This window comes from Centroberyx affinis, unplaced genomic scaffold (genome assembly GCF_046629955.1).
Source record: "Centroberyx affinis isolate AG114_WGS23_722 - 3 ecotype Tasmania unplaced genomic scaffold, CSIRO-AGI_Caff_v1 ptg003179l_1, whole genome shotgun sequence".
NCBI classification, from domain to species: domain Eukaryota; kingdom Metazoa; phylum Chordata; class Actinopteri; order Beryciformes; family Berycidae; genus Centroberyx; species Centroberyx affinis.
In genome coordinates this window covers 332501-358480 of record NW_027281226.1, presented here as the reverse complement: position 1 = coordinate 358480, position 25980 = coordinate 332501, and the positions used below count along the sequence as shown (strand labels likewise).

The 25980-nt window shown below is 40.3% G+C and overlaps 2 protein-coding genes across 5 annotated transcripts in view; one reads left to right on the top strand and one right to left on the bottom strand.

Moving 5' to 3' along the window:
* The first annotated feature begins 7582 nt into the window (after positions 1-7582).
* Positions 7583-17807, top strand: znf513a (zinc finger protein 513a). Of its 2 annotated transcripts, XM_071538001.1 has the most exons (5): positions 7583-7718; positions 8510-8646; positions 11700-11834; positions 13630-14397; positions 14850-17807. In XM_071538001.1, exons 2-5 carry the CDS (start codon positions 8607-8609, stop codon positions 15779-15781), a joined length of 1875 nt encoding a protein of 624 aa, XP_071394102.1. In that variant the 5' UTR covers positions 7583-7718; positions 8510-8606; the 3' UTR covers positions 15782-17807. The 2 variants fall into 2 exon arrangements, with proteins under 2 accessions (XP_071394102.1, XP_071394103.1); XM_071538002.1 differs by lacking the exon at positions 7583-7718 and having other exon boundaries at positions 8523-8646; positions 11769-14397.
* A 568-nt stretch (positions 17808-18375) lies between these two features.
* The window catches only part of snx17 (sorting nexin 17), a 28825-nt gene continuing 21220 nt past the window's right edge, over positions 18376-25980 (bottom strand). For all 3 annotated transcript variants that reach the window (XM_071537988.1, XM_071537989.1, XM_071537990.1), the window contains 7 exons: positions 25401-25493; positions 24830-25033; positions 21982-22110; positions 21645-21722; positions 21030-21104; positions 20891-20932; positions 18376-20692 (listed from right to left, as the gene is read on the bottom strand). In XM_071537988.1, the coding sequence (XP_071394089.1) occupies positions 20573-20692; positions 20891-20932; positions 21030-21104; positions 21645-21722; positions 21982-22110; positions 24830-25033; positions 25401-25493 (741 nt within the window). In that variant the 3' untranslated portion in view covers positions 18376-20572. The remainder of the gene's footprint in view (positions 20693-20890; positions 20933-21029; positions 21105-21644; positions 21723-21981; positions 22111-24829; positions 25034-25400; positions 25494-25980) is intronic.

Here is a 25980-nt window from a genome sequence, read left to right as displayed (position 1 = left end):
GGCAGAGGCCTACAGAATATTTAGTCTTCTTCAAACACAGCTTTTCTGCATCCTAACTAACTGTGTTATCTTTTCTTGATTGTGCATCCGCTCAAATTTCCCCAACATCCGTATTCTGTGGAGAGAGACTTTCTTCACTAAAGCTCAGGATCCTAAGGCGCCACTGTGAGGAGCACACCAGTGTGCTGCTGTTTATTTATAGAAGAATTTCCCACACATAAAGACATCAAAAGCACACAAGTAACAAATACACACCGAGTTGAATGTGCATGCACACATCCTTGCTGTATATGCATGCATACACACTCACATACGTGTATGAATGCACACATGCACATGCTTGAGCGCACACAGACACACAACAAGACAAACATACAAACACACACATAAACACACACACACACCATCACACAAATTTGCAGTGCCTTTTATTAAAGCCCAGTGGGCTCCGGTGAAGGCTTATCGCTCCACACTAAAAGACAGATAGCCAAGTAATTAGACAATACAATTTGCTGCCTAATGATTCAGATAACTTGCCATTGCGAGGGAACAGAGTTTTCCCTCAACATATTCGCAATTCAAATAGTTGCTTTGCACAGAACCCACTGCTTTTTGCTCAGCAGAGGAAAAGCGCTCCATCGCCCAGAGAGGCAGGCAGCCACTTCGTACAGACTGTGCATTTAAAATTTAAACTGCACAGAACATTATGGGAACAGTGCATCACGTTAGAAATACCTGCAAACACTTCCTCAGACTCATCGGATGGAACGACAGTTGGAGAACGTACACATATAAAAACATGCATACATGAAACAATGCAAGACGGTCTTATGTTTCAATGTCAACAAGAATCACAATTCATTTTGGCTAAAACGTTTAACAGAAGCAATGTGAGCCAAATTTCAAAGATGATTGCAGTGTAATAAATGAATTCAAAGCTAATTTCTATATAATGATCTTTGTATTTCTATAATTGTCCAGCACTTAGGTGGACTTACATTTTTCTTTAGGGAGAGATATATGTTTACTAGTGCACTATATCATTTCAGCATCCAACTGAATCATCTATATATTACACTGTGACCCTTTTCTTTCACTCCAGTGGTCCTGCTCACTGCCCTCGCCCATTTTGCCTGTCTCAGACCATGCAGTCCATCCTTGCACTGTAAGACATTCGTCATCCTGAATCAGATCATCCACCCATCAAAAGCCCCTGAAACAAAACACAACCACATGCACATACACACACACACACACACACATGTTCTCATGCACACAGGCACAGACACACATTCAAATCATCTGGATATAGAGATGGAAATTGCAGAAGCCTCTGGATGACAAGATGCTGTTTGTCTTTCACAGCCAGTAGCTATTATACAGGCATATTGCATGTTCCTATTTAAAGGCTGAATCCATATTGTGAAAACTACTGAATGAGGGTCACAAACAAAAATTACAAGCAATAAAGTGCTACCTTGGGAGGGATAATAGCACACTTGCAACAACATCAAAATCAGAAAAGATACTATGAAAGGAGAGTGTTCATTTTAAACAAATTCAATACTAACAAAAACTAAACAAAACAATTAATCAATAGATCCTCCTAGAAGTTTTAAGTAAATATATGATAATCTAATCTTCAAAGATAGTGACCTGCCCAGTTGAAATCAATGAAAATCCAGTGTTGCTAGTGCCATTCATGCTCACAAGTCCAATAAGATCTTCTTGGTGTCAGTCTCCTGCTGATCTCAAACCCAGACGAATTTTGTGCCTGCCGGCAACAAAACACCTCCAGGCTACCAACTGAGCTAATTCAAAAACTCACTCCTGTATCTGCTGAATGCTGAGTATTTCTACCACAGGAGTGAATTTAACCAACTTTTGTCAACACTTTCTCATTAGGTTCAAAGAAGGGATGATGAGGATGTGGAGGAAGGGGAGAGGGGAGAGGGGAAGGGGAAGGGAGCTCTTATTTTCTTAGGTTAATGTCCTTCCTCAGAAGGCTCCAGGGAAAATACAGTAGAGCGCAAGAGATGGACACAGATGCTGAGAGACAGAGAACACATCTTCAGTTTACAGCTTAATGGTTTTCTTCTCTCTTGAATGAGTGAGTGTGTGTGTGCGCGTGTGTGTACATGCGTGTGTATGTGTGTGTGTGTGTACAGTATACCATAAAATGCTCCTCAGGGCAAAGAAACATAACATCCACTTAAACATTTGACCTCCTTTGATGTTTTTTTTTACTTCACTCCTTTTTCAAGAGAATTCTTGGCCACAGAGAACGAACAATTACATAAATCAGCCTTAACAAGAACTCAAATTCTTAAGACGTCTTGAGGGATTACTGAGAATTAAGGGGCAAAAACAAAATCTACCCAAGAACTTTGCTTCACTGCCAATGAATATACTGTATAAACCACCATTTTTGGGGGGATTTGCAGCCTCCATTCAAGCGGAAATACTGACCTAAATATCGAGTTGATTTCTTTACATCATTGTTATAAAAATTGAGTTTGCACAATCCTGTACATGTAAAACTGAGTGAACCATAGCCCCCACCCCACCTCCAATAATACCCATTGTAAGGCTGCTGTTATTGTGTTACAGGGTCCGGCCAACAGGAGAAACACCTAGTCCCACTGAGGGTTAGGTAACCATGCCACTGAGGAGAGGGAAAAATCAATGGATGTTGAATAGAGTCCCGTGGGAGTTAGGCTTTCTGTAAGCTGGATTCTTCTGAAGATAAATAACAGACTCTGGTCCTGAAAGAGAAATCCTCTTCTCTGCAGTCCTTGCATATTAAAAAGTAGAGGGTACGCTTTAGAATACAGTATGTGCAGCTCTACAGTGTTATAACTCATATTTACTCATCCTATTTCATCGTAACTTGCCTACTAAACCCATGATGTGACATGAATTTATTAACTTTATGAATTTACTTAATTTAGGAATATACAACACCAGATCAGCATATCCCCATATCATTCACGATGTAACTAGGAATTTCTTATTTCACATGTCGCACTGACACAGACTCCTAGATGGGACTCTCTCTCCCACACACGTCTCCAGAGGGTTCAGAGTACGAGGGCACTCAGCAGCCATTTCCCTGGAGGAGCTGGATGGACGTTCACTGTCCTGCTCAACACCAACTTGCTTTCAACAGCCTTTGTTTTTGCACCCAAACGCCCCTCCCACACCAACTGCTTTTTTGCCCCAAGGAAGTATTCACTGTCAAATAACACCCCTTCCATTTACTAGCAACTACGGCAGCAGACAAAAACAAAAAGCTTCTGCAGCATGCTTCAGTTTTAATTCACAGAAGCTGTGCCTCATATTTCATTTATTTCCAAAGGACAATAGACAACCAATCCCCTTGCCAACAGCAACACTAGACACCATTACATAATGTACAAAGGCTTTGGCTGGAGTCCTGTTTTCTTACCCTTTTGACATGATTCAATATGCTGAATCACACAAATTTCTGTCTGTCAGCAAAAGCTGCATACATGTCATATACACACAAACACGCTTCAGTGACAGTGTTACTACAGGTAAACATTTGGGAGTAAAAGTTTAATTAGTTGGCTGTGATACCCATCTAAGTTACCAAAAACATCCGATGCCGCGCTCCCATAGTGACCCAGCTTGAACTGTAATGCTACCAGAGGTGTATTGCTATTAATACATGCCACGCAAGATGAATATACACCTGATACAGAACAATGAAAGCAACTGCTAAAAAAAAACTATTTGGTAAGGTAAACATAGAGGGAGTGATGGCATACTGCTGGGAGATTTGACCTAATGCACAGATGGTGCAGGCTCATATCAGGGGAGAATTATCCAGAGGAAATTATGCTTAATCTGATCTCTTTACATTGGAAACACAGACAACAAGCCTTTAATGAGTGAAGAGCAAATGATATAAGCTCTCATGAACCTCCATCATTTCCGTTCAAAAATCAAACCTTTATTGGATTCAGTAAATCTGGACTAGAGCAAGTAAGTGATGAGTTGCTCAAAAGTCATTCCTGGTTAAAAAAAAAAAAAAAAAAAAGCAGGCCTTTTTAAATGTATAAACATGTAGGTTGGAGCCTATAGTTTTTCACTCTGACCTATGAAATCAGAATGACAGATGGGATTATTACACAACAAGCATCTGCCCCAATGCTGCCCCCCCCCCCCCCTCCTTTTAAAATGCCACAGCTAGTAGGGGTCGAAACGCCCACCTTTTTAATGCTGCCCTTTGAGCTGGGCCGTGTTATCACAGGGGGACTGCGTCTCGTTTTGGAGGATGTGACACTTGTTGTTAACGAGCTGTTGCTATGCAATCAGTTGACGGAAGGTGAGTTTTCGGGCACCAATGTCGACTTGTACCACGGGGAGAAAGCGTGATGATGCACCCTATTAAATATCTCTTCACTGGACAGAAGCCCACAGCAGCAATGCGGGTTTCAGAGGCATGTGACTGACCTCAGACAGCCCACACACACACCTCCACTGCCCCGCGGTATCCCTAACCGAAATAGGCTATTCCTATTAGGAGCCTATTCCTATAGGGACTGATGGTGTGTCTGGCACTCAACAGTGAGTTTATAGTGACCTTATGCTACTTTATGGCATTTTTTTTAATCTCCTATATCACTGCAATATTCCTATACAGACATATAGTTTTGCTGTGACATTATCATAACATTATAGTATCGTCATAAAATGCATTAGCCTATAAGATGCTATAGTTCTTAATAGTAGCCTAATTACTCGCACTCGTGATTTAGGCCTATTTACTTCAACTCTACACCGTAGCCTAAATAAGATTAGTATTATTCAACCAAATGGCCAAATCAACCATATGACAAATATATTCTGGGAACACAATTTATTAATGAAATGAAAACTTTAGTCGTGATCAAAGCGGACTGATCGAAGGCAGCGATGCACCATTTCCAGCCTATTTAAAAAAATAAAAAATCATATACACACATCCACTTTAATTATTTAAAGGGGGTCTGTCCAGGGCATCAGCAGGCTATTGCAGGGAGTGGCAAGGTTATTAGGCTACGTATTCGCATTCATCTCCATCTCAAAACCCGCTTGTAGTCTAGTAGTCACGAACAATAACCAAAACACCGCTGTCTAAAGGCGCTTTTGAAAGCCTGTCCAGGAAGCAGATAAAACACAATAATTTCTATTACGTAAACGGTATCTTACCTCTCTCTCCAGCGCCTTCTCTTTGCAGCGTTGAATCAACAACTGGCTCCTCCCCTTGAGGACCAAACAGTAGCACAGAAACCCCCCTTCTCCTCCTAATGCTGCTGCCCCGAAAACATATCTGACCATCGAAGGTGCAGAGAGGGAGAATTCGGTACAAGGCGGCCCGGTCCGGGACAGAGGAGAGGAGATCCCCGCTGAGGACAGACTTCCCCCGACAGGCTACGGCAGCAGACTGATGGTTTCGCAGCGGCCTGAGGGGAGGCACACTGCGGTGACATGGACCAATGGGATGACGCAGAAATACAGGATCTCCAATTCATAAACCCCAGTCACATAAAACACAGGGGCTCTCAAACGTCTTCAGAGCCAAATAGAGACACATTGGGCCACATACAACCAAAGATTTTGTCTCATGAACCTCATATGGGAGGATTTTTTTTTTTTTTCAATTTAATTGTAGACTACAGCTGTCCAGGTGTAGGTGGGGATATAATAGTGATGATAGTGAAACACAAGTAATCTTTTTTCTAAATTCTATAAATTGGGATATAATTTGTGTTTGATTAATCTATTCCTCATTTTGCAAGGTGGACCCCCCTGCAACCCCCTCGACCCTAGGGAGTCCTCGGACCCCACTTTAACAACAACTGCCATAAAACACTTTCTAGTGAGTCTAATTAACGTTGATGAAAATGCACACATAGATGTGTGATCGGATTTGTCCATAGCATAAGTTAAATGCAAATAGCCTATATGGAACTTTTCTAAAGGTTACTTTACAGCCTCAGCCAAAAGTCTATACACCATAAAATAAAATCTGTGTAATATTCCACTAATAGCCACTTAGAGTGGGTTTGTGGTTCTCAGTAGTGAGTTTATAGTGACATTTTTCTGCTTGATGGTATTTTAATCTCTTATATGGTATCGTTATAATATTCCTATATGGACTTGTAGTTTTACAGTGAAATGTGTATCCCCCTAAAATTTGTTATAGGATTATTATAGTTCTTTTTCATAAGTGAATATCATTGCGTAACTAACAGGGCAGAATTTGTTGGACTGCTCTGAGTTCACAGATTCTATGTATTGCCTGTTGGTAGACATAGATTCATGTTAACTAACCTTGGGACATATAGCCTACAAAACATTGTGCAGATAAGTGACCTCTCCCTGATACTTAAATGGACCTGCTGTATACCTGCAACACCAACATGTTAAAGTCCTAGCATGTTCCTTCATGATATCATGGGAGCTGATTTTGTCAAACCAAATTAGCAAAAAATAGTGACAGGCGGTTCTGTCAGAGACACTGAATTTGAAAAGCATTGTGGTGTAACATATTTGTGGCACCCCAGTGAAAAAGCTTTCAGGGGGAAGGAAGTATCCTCAGAGAAACAGGAACCAGGAAGAAAGAGTAATGTTTGACTAAAAGATTTTACATCTCATCTGCACCTCTTGATTCTAGAAATTACTGATTATCAAGGTAAAACACATATGGGCAGGCCTGCATGTCATAATCTGCAGGCCCTAAATATGAATAAATTGTGCAACCTTGTATTATGTGTCAACAAACATTTTTTTAAATTGATAATCGATAAGGTTGGCTGGACTTTTTTTAGGTACCTGGAGAAAATCACTGACATGCTAGTTCAACAGGATTGAATTGGTGGAGATAATCAGGTAAAAGATATAACCACCAGATCTCCTCATGATAGCTTTTGATTGTTTTATGAAAAGCACAAATTAAATAAAATATCATAAAACATGAGCAAAATAATGCATTCATTTGTACCTTCACCTATTGTTGATGTAAAGTGAAGACCAGTGGTCTCCAAGTCAAATTCCTCCTACATTTGTAGCATATATTGCCTTTGTAGCCTTCTGTGTTGGGCCCTTATCTTATAGTTAGGCTATTCAAAATCTTAATCTTTGCATGAATAGATGTTGTGGACTATCTTGTGCTTTATGAATGAGCCAGGTCTGTGCTGATATGGTTTTAGTCCACTGTGAATAGCAGATAGTCTATTAATAATTGAAGTTTGTTGTTTTTCTTTTCTTTCATGATTCTAGTGCTTGACAGTACACTTCCCTTCCATTACATGATAACACTGTGTTTTTGTAACCTACGAAGAACTGAGGAAATCCTCTGCTTTATAGGCAAACTCATAAACCCAGCATTGCAAAGATATTTAGTGTACATGTGGATTTCTTCAGCTCATATATAAGAACTACAAATACCACAATGCAATGACTGCGTCAGCGGAAATTGTTTTCGGAAACGGAAACACCTAAGTAAGCGGAAGAGAATGTATACAATGGGAATCAGAAAATCAATTAAGTTATGAAAAACACCATTAATTGCCTTTCTTTGTCACCGCAGCTCATGAAGAAATGGCGGATCTCTAGACGCTCTGCATTTGACCAAGTGTACTTCCCATCGAATGACGCGTACAGCGACTATAAACATCGCAATCGACAGGAATATTTACGTATTTTAGGTAAGTTAGCTTGACAGCTAGTTAAGTTAACGTTAGCTGCTCGGCTAATTTAGCTATTGGTTAACACGGTTAGCCACGGCTAACATTAGCTAATGATGGTACCTGCCAGTCAGTACTACAGGCTGGTGTTAGCTGATGAGGACGCGCTTGGATTACATTATTAGGTCGGGTAACGTTACCGACAGCTTTCCGAAATGATGCTGGCATTTGCATTGCGTATAGTTAACAGTAGCTTTATGTTATCTGTGATTTAGTTTTCTGGGTAAATAGCTAACTTGCTTGTTATCATTACTTTCCAATTGCTGCCTCAAAAGCCAAAGCTAATGTTAGCCATCTTGCTAAACTAGCTCGTTGGCTACCTACATTTCAGCAGATCTATCATTTGTAAATGAGCCCAGTTAAAGGGTAATGCCACTCAATACAAGGCTAAACATTACAGAACATGGAAGTCATCACCACCTGGACTGGAGCTGATATTGTGGATCCCCATTAAGTATACAAATATGGCCAGAAAATCCTCCTGGTGCTCTTACAGTCGTGATTTCTTATTCATTTTCAATAGAGCTGTACATGGATATGATGTCACAGATTTGGGGGTGAGACAAACACCTCTCTGTCACAGCTATAGGTGATAGAGGTGAATGTTAACTAACGAGCTGTCCCAGCCTGTTATATTGTTATTAACGCTTTATACCACAGTTTGTTCCAACCAAGCAAAGATGTGCGACAGTTACAGCACTAACCCTAAGCTGTTTGTGTTTTCTGTCTTCTTCTTCTTCTGTCATCTTTAGAAATACTGCAGAAGAAGTTCCAAAGGGGTGAGAATGAGCTGATGGTTTTGGAAGTCTTCCAGAAGACGTTGCAAAAAGGAGAGAGGCTGACTGGAAGATGCCAAGAAAAAAACAGCAGAATCCACAGCCAGTCAAGTGTAGGTATTTAAAGATCAAGTAGTCAAAGTATAGCCTAGCCTGTTTCCTGAAATCCTTACACCATCCTTTAATCAGATCTCGACACTCACAGGCTCGTGGAACAAAAGTAGAATCTGCACACTGCAGGTTGCTCCTAGTGTATGAATTTATAAACACCTATGGATGTGATGTTTTGAGCGAATAAATTCTCATTAAAAAAATCAGACACATTTGGAGCAGCTTGCAGTGCGCAGATTCTACTTTTGTTCTATGCTTTGTATTCTGTTCAGCACCTTATTTGGAGTGGGATGTACTTGTTTTTATGCTGCTCACTCACCAGCTGCTATAAGAGTAGATGAAGCTGATTAAGAGCATATGTCAGAGAAGCTCTTAGGAATATGAGCATTACTTTTACTTTTGAGTGTTGTCTGTTTCCTCTAGTTGGTAAACGTGTATGTTCTACACTACTTGAGGAACGATTATATCAAAAGCGTTCACATGATTACGTGGTTGTTTTATACAGAGCTTAAGCCGGTAACTGGTACATATGCCAGATGCCATGCATGCTAACAAAATCTATAACTCAATTCAGTCTTGAACCTTGTGCCTGTCAGTATGACTAGATAGAATAAGGGCAGTATTTGTTAAACCAACTTCTTCATCTCCCTCACACTCACCCCCCATAAAATGTACTTATCACATCAACAACCCTAGATAAAACCATGTGATCTCGGTCAACTGGTGTAAATCATCCTAGCAAGGAATATAAGTTCCTCTTGGGGTGAGCCACTACCCAGTCTTGAACCCACAAGTGGAGTGAGTTTAACTGCTATCCCCATATCTGTTATACATAGAAAATGCTCATCACAAATTTGTCACTTACAAATTAAACGGCAACACTGCTGTTTAACACTGCTATTAGTATAGCAATAATACACCCAAGACTTAGCTATAACATGGGTATTTGGCATTGCTGTGCTGTGCAAAAATTTCACAGTACAGTTACTTCCTCTTGTGTATCATTGCTTAGTGACCTGGGTGTTGCCCCAGTGAATCATCACAGCCTTTAGAGCAATGGTATTATTGTTGCCACATATTAAATGGCCGTGTTGACGATAAAAGCCATTCTATTTTAAGTTAACTTGAGGTGTGGCTCTGTGAAAATGAGGAACATATCGGACACACTTGCTAGATTATTGTCATTCTCTGTCAAGCTCCAAAATGTCCACTAGATGGTAGCATGATGCCAGGAGAATCTGCTAAATGGGCTGCTGTGCATGTTGTCCTTGAATTGGCCTGGTAGTTGTTTCCTGAAAAGTGACAGCTGTGTTTCAAGGGTGTTGGTTTCCATTAAGCCTGAGAGAACAAGTTAGAATTTCAGGCATCATTAGTAGTAACTGCAGTAAGTGAACGCCATCTGTCAACTGTTAATCAGTTTGTGTTTTTGATAAAACTTTGGCGCTGTTTGTACCCTGTAGGGCTGTAGACTAATTTATCTGCCTAGACTGTCTGATGGTGTTATGCACCAAGATCACATAGCCTAACCATAACCATAACCTTCTGACTTTTTATACCCAAATTTGTAAAGTGACAACTTTTTACTAGAACTAAGATGATTTTCTAGAGCAAATCCACCAACTGCACACATACAGAAGACATCAAGTCCCTTCTCCAATTACAGATGACCTGGCTGATAATGTATTGATGCGGCCCAAGTCCATATGCTTTAGAGACCTAAATTGATGTATAATTCAGCTTAGTTTAATATTAGTAGGATAGGCCGAACAAATGCACACAATAGTTGACATTGTTGGACAAGTGGAATGATGTAAATTTAGCTGCAAAATGGGAAGAATGAATGCATTTTGTGAGTTTTTGGCTTGTTGTATCTGGAGAAACTACAATGTAATTACATTTTTGTCATATATTGTCAAGAATTAAAAGATTCTTTAGCTTTTTGTTCGTTTGAATAATCGACATGTATAGTTTAAATCCAAATATTGATAAAGCATGGTGTGTCAAACAAAACATCACAGAAAGCCATTTGCTTTTCATTATTTGAGCAACAAATAGTCGAAAATCCTCAAAACTAACCTCCTTACTGATAAAGTAACATGAACCTCATAGTTAAAATGTAATTTATACCACATGACACTTCCCAGTAGTCCGGTGCCTCGTGTGGAATGCATTGTTGACTTAATAATTTACTCAGCACAAGCAAGTGATCACAGTCTCACTACCATCACCCTACTTCTTCCATGTCTCATGTTCATAATGAGTCCTTCATCCGAAATAATTTATTAGTCTAATTATAGACTAAGACTTACAAAATGTTCAAATATTTCTAAGTGGACCATACATACACTACCAGACAGAAGTTGGGACACACACATTTTTCTTTATTTTTACTATTTTGCACATTTTAGAATAATAGTATAGACATTAAAACTATGAAATAACACAAATGGAATTATGCAGTGGCCATAAAAGTGTTAAACAAATCAAAACTGTCTTATATTTTAGATTCCTTGATGGAAAGGCAAAGGCTTTGGAAAGAAATTCATATATAGGCATCAACTTCACTATTTATATTTGTCTAAAAAAAACAACCAATTTCAAGCATTTAAGCATAAGCCTTTAGATCAAAATGGCTTTAAGGTAATGAAAAACAAAGTACATTCAATCAGGTGTGTCCAAACGTTTGACTGGTGGTATACATAAAAAAAACAGTTATGTCAACAGCATTTCACTGCTGCCTTGACTTTAACTGATTGTAACAAATGATTATTAATATTTGCTTTGTATCTTCATAAAAATGCCAACAAAACGGTTATTAGCCCATATAATATCTCTGTCCAGCTGCCAACGATTCTGAACAATGCACTTAACCTCCAGCTGCTTCAGGGGTGTGGTGTCTCTCCGTAATTATGCATTGTGTGTGTGTGTCATTCCCTCTAGGGGTATACAGTGGAATTTCCATGCAAATTGGATTAGAAACTACCCTTCTTTTAACTTGTGGAGAAGTGAAAGTAGTCATCAAATGTTGTTGATTGGCTCCTTTTTATGACTATAGTGGATTCTGAAGATGGTGTAGCCATTGAAGCTCCAGGAAACCTCACCTTAGACACAGACTTCCTTCTAGGACAAGACCTTGAGTTTGGTGATCCCGATCATGACAACAAGATTCTAGGCCTGGAAAAGTTCTCAGGTTTGTAATCCAGTGTTTTATAAGTGTTTTGAAGGCAGTGTGTATTGATTTTTATCTCTCTGTCTGTCTGTTTATCTGTCTATCTGTCTGTCTACTGTCTGTATCTTTAGTTATTTATTGGGCCCAAGTTTTTCTCTTTATTTTAGAGTCCTACTGTGTCTACTCCTCGCATGTTTTATTTGCACTCCTCATTCTTGTGCACTGGATTTCTCAATTTCAACTAGCTTTAGTGAGTGTTTTGTATTTGTATTTTAATTGACATATTGTTTTCCCGCATTCTCACTATTGACATGACTATATAATTGAGGTCTGACAATCAAGAGGATCGCATAAGCCCAGTCATTGTAATAATAGTCAATTTAGTTCATTATTTCAGCTGTGTTTTGCTTGGTGCAGGGACGATGGTCTCATTATGGTTTGCATAAGCTCTCAGTTTAATTTACTGTCATTGCCAGAAAAATCTTTTTTTTTTACTAGTTTTACTAAAGCAAGTGCAGTCCCAACTTCATGCCTAAAGTGGCGACAATACAAAGAGGACTGGCTGGGCTTTATGTCTCTCAGTATCAAGTGCAGCCCCTCTCTGTGTCACAGTGAGAGAAATGAAACTCCCACTGCAGCCCATATTTCCCAGCATGGCTCTTTGTCAGAGAGAATGATCTGAAAAATGGAAAAGTAGAAAAAGGAGCTGAGACACCATTATTATATAAGGGTCATAAAAATAGGGCCATTACCATCAAGGACACCATTACAGGAGGGCATTTATTCATCATCATCACCATCATCATCATCATCATCTGCCGCTGCCTCTGCTCCCACTACCCCACTGCCATTATCGTTTCCCCCTCATCATCATCATCATCATCATCATCATCATCATCATCTACCCTCATCATCATCATCTACCCTCATCATCATTATCATCATCATCATCATCAGCCTTACCATTATAGTCATCATCATTATCATTAGGCTCGGTAATCATCCACGAGGGGTTTCCAAGGGGCAGGATAAAAGGGCAGTCCCGACTCTTGCCTTCCTCACATCCTCCCTCTGCATCTGTGGAGGAAGGTGCTTTTCTGTCGTCTGCTTCGCTTCACATGGTGGGAAAGCCATTTTACAGAGAGAGCAGCACTGGCCTAAGTCTGAGTGCTACGTGCTTGAAGCTTTTCTTTCTGCCTTCTGGGAAAGGGTTGTTTTTGTTTTTTTATCTTAAAACCCCAGATGGCATAACAACACAAACGCAGGTAACCTCGCTGGTAGCAATGTGAGTATCAAGTCTTGGAACTTCTCTGGAATTCTGTTGTGTTCTTCTAAAAAAAAGAGATTTTCTTTGTCCTTAAATTATCTTACACAGTCCAACCTGAATGGTAAGGCAGGCACCTTTTGAATGTTGTTTTTTCTTTGTCATAATTTAGGCAGTTTTGATTGGTTCAGCCAGACTTGCTAAAGGAAATACTGTTTGAACTGAGAGATCTGTGCTCTTTAGGTGATTCTATTTGAAATGTGTCTAAATATAACAGAGTCCGAGGTGTTGGTGTTCATTTGTGTGAACATCTGTTATAGTTTTGTGGTTTGGGCTCTTTGTTTTTCGACAGTTTGACAGAATAATGCACATTTCTATAATTCATACCAGATTGAGATTGAGGAGAGTTGCAAATCTTGCAAAACCAAAACCTTGGTGTGACAGGCAGATTGAAAGAATTAAGCAATTCTTTCTGTTTCTGAAGGTCTGTTGTTGTTGAAAACACACAGTACTTGGAAACAATCATTTTGTGTGTGTGTCTTTCCTACACAGAAGTAGCTGCTGAGATTGGTTTCTCTGTGTATCCTCTGGGTGATGAGCAGAGTCCTGCCTACAGCCAACTCAGCATGGAAAGTGAAGCAGACAACTCACGCAGCACGACTGACAACGGAAGGGAAGACGAGGGCAGAGCGGCCCAGTCTGAGCCCACGTTCCCCCCCTACCTGTCCTGCAGGGGCTGCGGCCAGCTCCGCGATGAACCTCTGGGACCCGGCATAGACCTGGTGGGTCCATACTGCCTTAGGTGCTGCAAAGCCTCCAGGGAAGCCAAAAGCACGGACTTCTGTTCACCGTTCGGTAGTGTCAGTGGGATTCGCTTGGGTTCCCACGTGCAGAGCGACGGCGAAGGGGTGGGAAACGGGTTGGGCGAGAAAGGACTGATAGGTGAAGACGGATCGTCCAAAGTGCACTCATGCCACCTGTGCGGCTTCTCCTCGCGCTACGCCAACCATGTGAAGCGTCACATGAAGACGCACAACGGGGAGAAGCCCTTCAACTGCCCCCTGTGCACCTACGCCTCAGCCCAGCTGGTGAACCTGCAGAGGCACCTGCGCATTCACACTGGGGAAAAACCATATAAATGTGACAGCTGCACTTTTGCCTGCAGTTCCCTTGGCAACCTGAAGAGGCACCAACGCATGCATGTGCCGTCCGCCGGGGTGGGACAGGACGCACCGCGACCCGCCAGTGGCCAAACCAGCCTGAAGAGGCAAGTGACTGGCCAAAGACCCAGTGTGGAAGAGCCTGGTGCTTCAGCCAAAGGTATTTAGGATTTACTGTATAATATATTTAAATCATCTCCAAAATTACAGTAGTGCAGCAAGGAAGAAGGAAAGTGGGCATAGTTTTCTCTCTATTGGCAGTTATTGAATTGTCACCAGGTGTATATTTCTCAGTTTCACAGCAAATATAAAAAAAACGGTCAAATATTTTTTGCTTTTTTTTCTGCCTAATGGAAAAATGGGGAAAAAGAGGCAATGATAAGTGTTACTCTTTCCTTCTTCATCTGAAAAATTCTTTAAATAATACACACAGCCCTTAAATTATCTGCATAACGTCTAGTCTGTCTCAGTGTGAATGAAATTGGGTATGAAATTGTATTTTCACCATTTTGAAGTAGTCTGAGAACAAAAACTTCTTTTGCTTTTTGATAGCTTTGATCACCCAGCATCAAACTATCCAGTCTAACTGACTCTCATTTGTTTTTGATGAAGTTGCAGAGGTTGTGAGGCCAACATCAAACCTGAATTTGGGCGCCCAGAACAATGACTACCTATCAGCCTTTGACAGCTTAAAGGGGGCACCCCCACCACCCCTGCCAAGCTCAAACCCAGCTCCTGGCCACCGGCCCCCAGCTCTTCTGGAGACCACCGGCAGCAGCGGCAGCAGGGCGACAGTCCAGACCAGAGGGGGAGTAGCGGACGGCGCCCTGCCCCCTTCACTTTTCCCTTTTACTTGCCGGTTGTGCGGCATTGTCCTGGAGGACGAGGACGGCACCTCGGCCCAGATATGTGCCAAGTGTACCCTTGAAATGCTGACTAAGGACTCTTCGTCGTCACCCAACAGCCCTGGCGAGCGCAGCGACAAGGTCTACACTTGCGCCGCCTGTCCCTTCCTCACGCACTACCCGAACCACTTGGCGCGCCACATGAAAACCCACAGCGGCGAGAAACCATACAAGTGCCCACAGTGCGACTACGCCTCAGCGCACTTCGACAACCTCAAGCGCCACCACAGGGTGCACACGGGCGAGAAACCTTACAAGTGCCATTTGTGCGATTACGCCTGCGGGAACCTGGCCAACCTGAAGCGCCACCAGCGGGTGCACTCGGGCGCCAAGCCCTTCCAGTGCGCCGTGTGCAGTTACAGCTGCAACCAGAGCATGAACCTCAAGCGCCATATGCTTCGGCACACGGGGGAGAAGCCGTACAAATGTCAAGAGTGCGGCTACACCACCGGCCACTGGGACAATTACAAGCGGCACCAGAAGAAGCACGGCCTAGCGACCGACGGCTGGGTCAAAGTTCAGATGCCTGGCAATGACGAAGAGGAAGAGGTAGAAGAAAGGATGGGAGTCGCAGTGGGTGTTGGAGTTCAAACTCAGAGAAAAGAAGTAGGGGTCGATATGCAGTATATGTCTAGGTAGGGAAGACAATACATTTGTGCCACAAACTTGAGATTGTATAAAATATAACTCAGTAAAACTAAGCTACCAGCAACTTGTATTTTTTTTCACAAAGCCTTTATATTGTTTTTGTGTTCGTTGGGTCTTTTTAGTGTTTTGTCAAAATGTCTTCAGAGGCTGCTACTTGTTTGTTTGTAGAATTCTGCACAATTATGTAAAACAATGTTCAGAATATGTTGATGCCTTTTGAATTGAGTAGGGCGGAGGAAGCTATTCAGAGCCTGTCTTCTACTCTGTTGTTACTGTATTTGTGTCAGACAAATGGACTTAGATAAGTGCTCCACTTTGTAGGTCCTTTCAATATCCCTTTCTGTGTTTTACACCACAATAGGCTAATCACCACAACACTGCCCTCAGACCACCCCGCACATTTGTGTTTCTCACACTACGTCACAGAACCACTTTTTGCCCTTCTTACCGAATATTAGTCAATACGTGGAGCTCGTGCCACTCTTGCCTGAATTCTTAAAGCTGCATTGTGTAGTGTTAGGAAGGAAATTTTTATATTTATTTTTATGAAATTTTAAATGTCAATTTCAAAGGTTTTAAGTCAAAGCTTTAGCTGTGTACCAAGAATTTAATTTTATCCCTGGAGTGCTGTTTGATGCTAGAAAGAACCTATTTTTTGTGGTGTTCCTATCCTCCTACCACGTTTACAGGAATTAAAAACTTTGACTTACATTACCTTTGGTTTGCGTCATAAGGTCATTTGAATATGACATGAGATTTGAAAGGATTTGTAAATTATTAAGAGTCTTATTTTCTTCCTAAAATGACACAGTGCAGTTTTAAGTGAAGATGGGCCTTTGTGCTGTGCTTCATTGCAGTGATGCACCAGTCCTGGTAATGGCATGCCATCAGAACTAATGTACTAATGTATGTACTACTAGCACAGCTATTTGATAATGCTGAAATTGTTTTATCAGTTGAAAAACTATATTGGTAAATTAGGTTGTGTTAACCTAATAAATAATCTTCAATGTCTTGAACTGCACATTGTCATTTATCCCAAACCCCTCAGGAATAAAGGCCAGTTGGAAGACTGAAATGTTGGGAAATAGATTACATTTCTGAACCAGAGCTTATTCAAAATACTAAATATGCATGCACAAGTATTCTGAAAAGCTCCGTTCAGTCTTATAGTTGCTTGTGACGTTAAGGAAAAATCATTAGTTAAGCACAATCATACATACATACCATACATACATACTTTTGCATTGGTAGACTGAATAAAAACTGAGGTTGGGATAAACAAAGTTCTACTGTACTAGGTGAGAAAAAAATGGCATTGTGCATCATCACCATTACCACTTCCGATTCAGCACACACATAAATCATACATGATCATGCTTCTCAAAGGATGTTTCCCACTGAACTTTTACTCGGTACATATCACCAAGCCTTCATTGATTGTCTGAGCCTAAATTTTAGCCCTTATACCTTTTTGGGAAATGTCCTATTAAGGGAGACTGTGTGTTGAGTCATGTTGCTTTTGATTACTGTTTCTTATTGACTGTGAAATTAGCTCATTGTTGTGTGCATTTTTTTTACTTGAAAAAAAATGATGACACTTATTAGTAAGCATGTGAGTGTCAAAATGAAATATATAGTATAGTTATTTTTTTTTATTTTTCTAATGTGGCTGTATTACACTATTAGAAGTGCATACTTTATTATTAATATATATATATATATATAACTTTTTTTTCTTTTCTATTTTGAATGTGTGATGTGTCAGTGGCATTTAGTTAATATGGGAAAAATATTAGGGGCCGTGATTTACGTTTCATCTCTTTGTGAATTACTATTATATGCAAGTGAGATATTTTTCAGGTTGCCATGACACAGCGGAGCATCGAAACCCATTGATTAGTGCTGAGGTCCCCAACTGTTCTCTTTTGTCCTTATGCAGTGGTTTCATAATTGCCTTAAGTGAGGATTTTGAAATAAACACATGAAATTAATTTCATTGAATGTCAGACATCAGACTGGTTTTCTTTTTTCCTTTAAGATTTGTGAGTCATATATTTACATAATATACATGTGAAATATTGCTTAAACTCAGTTTCTTTCTTGCTTTAGTAATGTCGATATTACTCAGTGAAACACTGCTACTTTTGAGCAAGAAACACACCACTCCACAGTTATTCCATATGCCTTCCATGAACATCTGCCAAGATATTATATATAGGAACTTACATTAATTGTGCTGTGATGTACTGATTCCTACCTCTGTTGTTTTAATGTGTACTGCAACTCATGGCTGCTCTATGCAATAATTAGGAACAAGATGCCTGCATATTATCAAATGGAGGAGGACCAAAGTTGATAATAATGAATATGGGAGTAACTCTCAGCAATGATGTAGATATGACTGAACTAGATCAATTGAGAACTACATCACTTAATTTCTTAGTTAATTTCAGCCTCTTGAGAAAAAGACCAATGACAGCTGTCACTGACCTCACCACCAAAAGAAAAAAAGAAAAAAAAGAATTTCCATGGCAAAGAAAAAAGAAAAGAGACAAAACACTAGATTCAATTTGATACATTTTTCTTTATGTTTGATAGTGATCGAAAATGCACTCCAAGTCAAAGTGTAATTTGGCACCTACACATTTATTGACATCCAGGACTTTGCAGCTTCCATGTATTTGTTCTTGACAGTAATACGGAGACACAAAAAATGATCAAAATAGGCCTAAATGGTGACACACCTCTATTTAGTGTCCATACCCCTCTACCCTCCGCTGAAGACACAGAGAAGCATAACAGTGAAAGAACAATACATTTCTATGTTGAGAACATTTGTTGTTTACAGTTCTGGCTACCAATGAGAGAGTACAATTGTTGATGGGCTGGCATTGATTTACATTTACATTTCAAACCACTGAGATGCAGCTTTTGGAAATATCTGATGCTAACAGCAAAGGGAATGACTTCATGAACCTGGAATGACAGCTGTTACAAAATAGTGGAATATGTTCATTTTGTTGGATACCTTCCATTAACTAACTTTGTTCAGAGATCACACCAGAAACTGTGATCACATTAGCCACTTCATCAAGCACCTTTTCAACTAAATCCTCTGAGATGATTGACACACTTTACTTATTACAAATTACAATAATGAATTGAAGCCCAAAAGATGCTCCGCACAACACCATTACTTGCCCCAAAAAGAAAAAGACAATCAATACAAATCAGATGTGAAATTTGTAAACACTTCATTTTAACTAAAAAGTCCCCTAAACATTCTGTAAACAATGATAAATGTTAGTCCTTTTAAACTTTTTTTGTTCTATACAGCTTAGATTACATTTGATCTATTTGATTACAATAAACTATTGATGATAAAGATATTAGTAAATGTTCAGAATACTTTTTAAATTGCATGTACATAATATAAAAGTGACATTGTCATAATTTTTTTTATGTTTCTTTTGTGCAAAATGCTTTAGTAAACTATAATTTGGCATTTATGAGAAACCTTAAAAAATTGGTTGAAAAAAAAAAAATCATAGATGGATTTACAGAGCCCCTTAGAAATATCCACACAATATTAAGTCATGCTCAAGCTTTCACTCAAATATCCATCTCCACCTGTAATACTGTGCAAAATTATGGGTTCAGCAAGTGCAAGCAGCTCGGCCAAATCAACCAATCTATGACGTTCTGCAAGATTCTAGGTAACACTGGCTAAGACTAACTAGATTTTCTTTTAAGTTTCAACCAATGGCATAACCTCCCCATTTTCTTGATAAATGACAAGGTAGCCCATGAGGCAAAAAGGAAAAGTTAAGGCATTAGACTGTTTTTGAAGGCAGTATGAGTGGCTGTGCCTCAAACATAAGGTGAAAATTCCATCAAAAACACCATTGTAATAATTTTGTGGAGCCAAACCTAACTTGTTTACCAACTTGTCACATGAACAGCATGACAGACAGAGGATCACTAACAGTATGGGAACTAGATATTGGCTAAGTACATGACATTTTGGTATATAGCCGAGCCAAAAGTATCATCCATATAATTAAGCTGTCGCTCTGAATAGTCTACAGTTTTAATTGCTCAAATGAGATCAATTTCAACACATTCACTGGACTCTGGATAATTTAGATAACTACCCATGTCCAGTTCTGCTGTATCATCACTAGTGCCAGGTCTTACTAAACATTTGGCTCTCTAGTTGGAATGGAACATGCAAATCCAAGATCTGGCAAGTTTTCTTCATCTGTTTAGTTTCCAATATATTAATTTACTTTGTACCTCAAAAATTCCAATGGATTATAGAACTTCACACATAACGTCAATGAAACAGTAACCCTTGTACAATGAAAAAAAAAAAAAATCAGGAATTTGTAAGACAGTAATATATAAGCAATTCTTTTGAAAGAACACAGATTTCTGCAATGTAGAAGAATGCATCCCTATTTTAATATCTGTAGCTTTGCATGCTATTTAAATGATGTTGCAAGTTCCATAACATAGGGACAAAGTTTAAATTGAATATGATGACTGTAACTAAAATACAAAATCAAGATGAGCTTTTTATAAGTCTGAAAAACAAAGACACTGTCAAAGATTAAATGAGAGCTTAAGGCAGCGAATTCTCCAGGAGGAAGCTACAATCTTGCAGAACCGGACACCTACGTTCCGCTCGGCTCGGCTCAGCTCAGCTTGTAATCTTTGTCGTCCCAATCGTTGAGAGTGGAATGGAAGGAGAGGAGGAGGAGGAGGGGGAAGCAGGGGTTACAGGTCGTCATCCCCGATTCCCTCGAAAGCGTAGTTGCCATGGAAATCATTGCCACTGATATCGTTTGCAGAGTTGGAGGCGCTGATCCCTCGGAGGGACACTGAGCTCAGCTTGGTCTGGATGGAAACATCGACAGCATGCTTAATACAGCACAGATATTAGATTTATCTCTGGAAGAGCCTATTTAAGGGGTGAGTTATGGAAATACATTATCCAACCACATTACTGGGCTGCATGTTTCACCATTTTGCAAAACACAATATTTTTTAGAGCATGATACCTTACAACAGACTCAAAAATCCACATATACTCACAGAGAGTTTGACAATTTGTTCACGGTTCGGGTCGGGGGAGTCCTGCCGACAAATGAACACACCGAGTCAAATTCTCCTCTTACGAGAGATCTAAATCCACAACAAAAACACACTTAGGACATGATGTCCCATTTCTCACCAGTAGAGGGGGAGATTTCACAGCTTGCTGACTGTCTGACCGGTGGATGGAGCCGTTGTGCCGTTTCCTCAGCATCTAGGAGGTGACACAAGACAACAGGAGTAAAAAAACAAAATTATTATTGTAAGGAAAGAAAATCTATGAACATCTGAGGTGTGCTTTACATATAAGTATGTGCCTGATGTCAGCACTGCACTCTAAACACTGACAAGACAGAGGATGTTTGCCCATGACAAGTTTGAATGCCTGAATTTAGTATTAGCAGTGATATAGTGGTAAATAAAAAGGTGAGAAAACTATGATCTCCACTTGATCATCATAACCACCAAAATGAACAATTATATTTTCAGCAAAGCATAAAAATGTATGCCTTTTTTTCTACTTAAAAGACGCCATCTTCATGTAACTTACATTAGTTTGCTTACTATGATGTATAATGTAAATTTAGATCAAAAAAATAAATGTCAGCCTATAAAGGTGGGTAAACTGAGTTTAGGTGCATTTATCCACCACTACATTCCTGAGTATTAGGTGGAAAACACATTCTACAGCATGTTGGGTCTAGCTGATTCGTCGATATACTGTAGGTGGTATTAAAATTCCCTGGAAACAAACCTTTTTGATGCTGCCCCCTGACTTCTTCACCATTAGCTCATCCACCATAGACTGAAGGCAGATACTCATCATGATAGCCTGAAATTACAGTAAAAAAAACTGCAGAATTTTATACAGTTCCAAGTATATTTTTAAACACATCTTTCATAGATACTGTCAAAACAGATAACAGACCAGTTTCAGAGAGGAAGAATTAAAGGAAATGGAAGAGGAAGAAGAAAAAAACCGAGTGACCATAATCAGCACAATCACTTTGAGTCACAGTAATTTAATGCTTCGCTTAACCCGCTCAGTGACCCTTGTTGACCCCAGATTGACCCTGTCAGGGAGCCTTTACCTGTGGACTGGTGATGGTGACCCACTGGAGGCGGTCCTTGCTCATCAAATACTCGAAGGCCAGCTCCAGCTTGACCTCACACTTGGCTGAGCTGCAGGGATTGGTCGTGCCGTTTGCTACTGGGACTTGCTGCAGTGGAGGAGGGAAAGGCGGAGGGTTATTTGGTTTTACTGGCTGGCAGGCATTGTCACTATCATCACCATCTAAATTCATTATACATCATCACTGTGATCATCGTTATCATCATCATCAACCACTGATGATTTGCACTCATTAAGAATCACATTCTATTGTCTTCATCATCATCATCACTTCTGTCCACAGCTACAGCGTGCAATCATCATAATAATTCAATAGAACGACAATACTTCATCATCACCACCATTATGTTTGTCTTCTTGTATGCAAAATACATGAAACAAATAGACAAATATTTCCATATTTTGTCACATACACCCATGCTACATTCTCTAAATGGAGGACAAGCTTCCCATTCTATTCTTTGATTGGAGGATCATATAAGCAGCCCAGTGAAATTTCCTATCCTACGTCTCTCCTCGTTAAGCCCTCGTTACTGTGCTGCTGCATCACAAACCGCAAGCTGGCTTAGAGCGGTAGGCAGAGAGGCACACTGGCATGTGTGCACACAGACACACATACACCTTCTGTTGTCAAATTCGCATTTAATAGGATGCTGTATTGCAACCCACACACATCTTGAGATTCAAGATGGCACACACTCAAAAGACAAACATATAAGCAAAGACAGAGGCAAAGATGTACAAGTGAAGACATTCAAATGCATTCAGAAATCCCTAAGCCACAGAAGACGCGCATTGCTCTCTGGAGATGAGCCCTCATTCCTCATTAGTGGAGACTCTGTTCTGTGGAGTGCCGAGGCTCTCTGGGGGCTCTCCAGTCTGAGTGGGACTGCTTCCTCTGGGCTAGATCCTGGCTATACCCCTCCCATGCTAACTCTACCCATCATGTCCCCCCCTATCATGAAAAAATATACACTCAAGACACAAATGCACACAGAAACAAAAGGTCTGACACACACACACACTAACTGTTTACACTTGTCCTCCTTGCAGAAATATACAGCCTGTTCCTGCTTCCTTGAAAAAGCTCCAACAAGATGTGATTTGAGATATGACTGTGAAGGAGGATTGCAGGACCCCATGAAATGAGATGTTTTGGATAGTTTGTTTGGAGAGGAAAAGACTCATTAAAATCACTTTGACCTCCGAGAATGAGCTCAGGAATTAGTCAGCCTGCTGGACAATGTCTAATCCAGTCTAGTCATGTGTATTTATATAGGCCTTCATCACAAGCAGGGCTTTACATACCTTCATATATATCATTTAGGTTTCTGGGATGCAGATGACTACATGGCTGTAACTATAAGGCAATACAAATGTGAATTGTTTTCCCCCATTTACATTTAAATGCGGACTTGCATCTACGACTGTTCATCTTTCAAACTGGAGCTGAAATATCTGGGCAGAGCTCACAAGAAGAGAATATGTAATGCTTTTCTCAGCTATTCACACTAGTGAAAATAGCTTGTTCAGTCTTTCATAAGAGCCGTCTCCTTTCAGGATGTCTGATTGAGTGTAAGCAGAAAAAAAATGCATATTCAAAGCAGAGCAAGCTTTACTGTGACTGTGTGGTGCATGATGATCAATGCTGAATTCCTCTGAAGCAATTCTAAAACTGACAATTTTGGAGGTTTTCTGTGCTTGCCTAATAATCATAGACGAGTTCAGAGAAATTTTATATCCATCTACCTGTAGGACAAGTGAAAATTCAAAGGACGAAGTGGCTGAAAAGTTAATGTCAACCCCTGGAAAGCACAGGTCGGAAAGTGAGTTTTGAGGGGCAGAAATCTCAGCACCTGGCACAGTAACTGTTGAGTCACTGGTATTGATCAATAACCCTATCAACCAATCAGAGATTTATTATGGTAATTTTGTGCAATAGGGTGGTAAACCTTACTTATTACTTACTTTAATCAATGGCAATTACTGAATTTATACATCAATTTGCAAAATGATTTTTAAAAAGGCATTCAATTTTACTTTTACTGTGTCATTCCATTTACTAATGTGTTTTCCAATTCAGTTTGCATCTCGCAATTCATTTGTCTATTGTTTTACCATTTACACTTCCTGCTTTGGGCCACAATTTTATTAGGCAACGTATTAGATTTAATGCATCGAGTGTGCAATGTATAAAAACTATGCAATCATTCTGAGCCCAATAATAGCCACCCACACCTCTACACTTTACTGTATATATCTGTACAGAATCTGCTGGGTAGGTGCTTTCTTGTACCGCATGCCACCAGATTCCCTCCTAGCAAATAGACAATATCAATTAAAGTAAAGGATGGTGTTCTATGTGTGAGGTTTGTGGATCAATATAGCACTACCCTTGTGTGGGCTATGTGTTTGGGTAATTGGACTGATGAAGATGGATGGTATGGAGGTCAGCACTTTTAGTTTGCAGGAGGAGGAGAAACTGATGCTTGGCAAGACTAAGAAAAGACATTTGGCTCTGGTACAGTGGTGAGATGAGGTTTGTAAAGCTCTACTTGTGTAAACAAGCGACTCTGGAAAGGCATGCACCCTTGCTGGTTTGAGGCGGACTCTAGCCAACTCCTCTGTCTCTCTACTCTGCCAACTCTACTCTCCTAATAATATGGATGGATTCCAAATAGATAACGTATCTTTTCCTGTCACACACGCATAGGCAGACACCAACACATGCATGTAGGCGAACACACACATAGCTTCTCTCCTTCTCCCCCTCTCACTCTCTCTCACACACACACTAGTTCACTTACAGAGGAGGTGACCCGCCAGCACCTCATGCGTGTGACCTTGAAGCTTCCCTCCTTCATCTGTTCGTTGGGCAGCTTGACGTGGAAGTTGAGCTCGTTGTTGCCAGCGCTAACGATGACGTGGCAGCCCTTCTCGGGGAAGTCAGTGATACATGGGTCGAACTTGATATAGCCAAAATATTTGAGTGTCTGGCCTAGCCGGATGAACTGGATATAAAAAAAACAACAACAACAAAAACAGAAGTGGGGATTTTAGATGAGTCATTTCTCTAAAAATGCCTTCCTAACCTTGGAATAAAAACAGTTGGAATTCTAAAATAGATTCATGTAACAGACCTATTCTTTTCAAAAGGATGTTCCTATGTACATGCAATATGGGTGTAATGAAAAATTGATATCATACGTCAGTATTAAAAAAACTAGGCTAATTGTGTAACAGAATGCACTAGAGACAATATTCTCTACGGTCTACAGACTTTTCCTTGGACAAAGACAATTCCTTGTATTCCTGCAAGCTGGATTTAAGACAGACAATGTGGAGGTATAACAATCTACAGGAGATGGCCTTGCTTACCTCTTTCTTGGAGCCTTTCTCCTGCAGCGATTTGAGCTGCCTGTGCTGGTCTTTGTTGACGAGTATCCAGCCTCGCTCAATGTCAGACACTGTCTGGTAGAGCAAAAAGAAGAATTGAGATTCATCTATCTGCACAGATGAATAAAATACAGCATGTGCAATAGTCACATTTTTCTTTTCTTTGGTACATGCACAGATTTTTGTATTGTGGAAGAATTCACAAGAAGTGGAAAAAGTCACATTACATACAGAGTAGAGGTCAGCAAGTACACAGTGGTGTGTGTACACACGTACACACACCACTTATTCTCTTTGATTACTTTTTTAGACTTCCACTCAGCTACACAGCGGCAACACTCAACAGCCACAGATTTTAATCAAACCAGCCATCCCTAAAATGTTTAAGAAAACAGAACACAGTTGCTGCGGCTAAGGGGATCAGCTATTAATAGGATCATAGAGAAACATAGGGAGGTACTGGGTTCAGTGCGCCGCAAAGCCAAAACACGGCGACACCTCCATCAGATAAGTGATGGACCCAAGGGATGGATAAAGCCATTTAGCAGCCCAGGGATGACGC

Coding starts and splice junctions, on each gene's coding strand:
- znf513a (XM_071538001.1), top strand. CDS start 8,607: ATGCCAAGAAAAAAACAGCAGAATCCACAGCCAGTCAAGT. Junction 11,835..13,629: donor AGGCCTGGAAAAGTTCTCAG/GTTTGTAATCCA, acceptor TTTCCTACACAG/AAGTAGCTGCTGAGATTGGT. Junction 14,398..14,849: donor GCCTGGTGCTTCAGCCAAAG/GTATTTAGGATT, acceptor TTTTTGATGAAG/TTGCAGAGGTTGTGAGGCCA.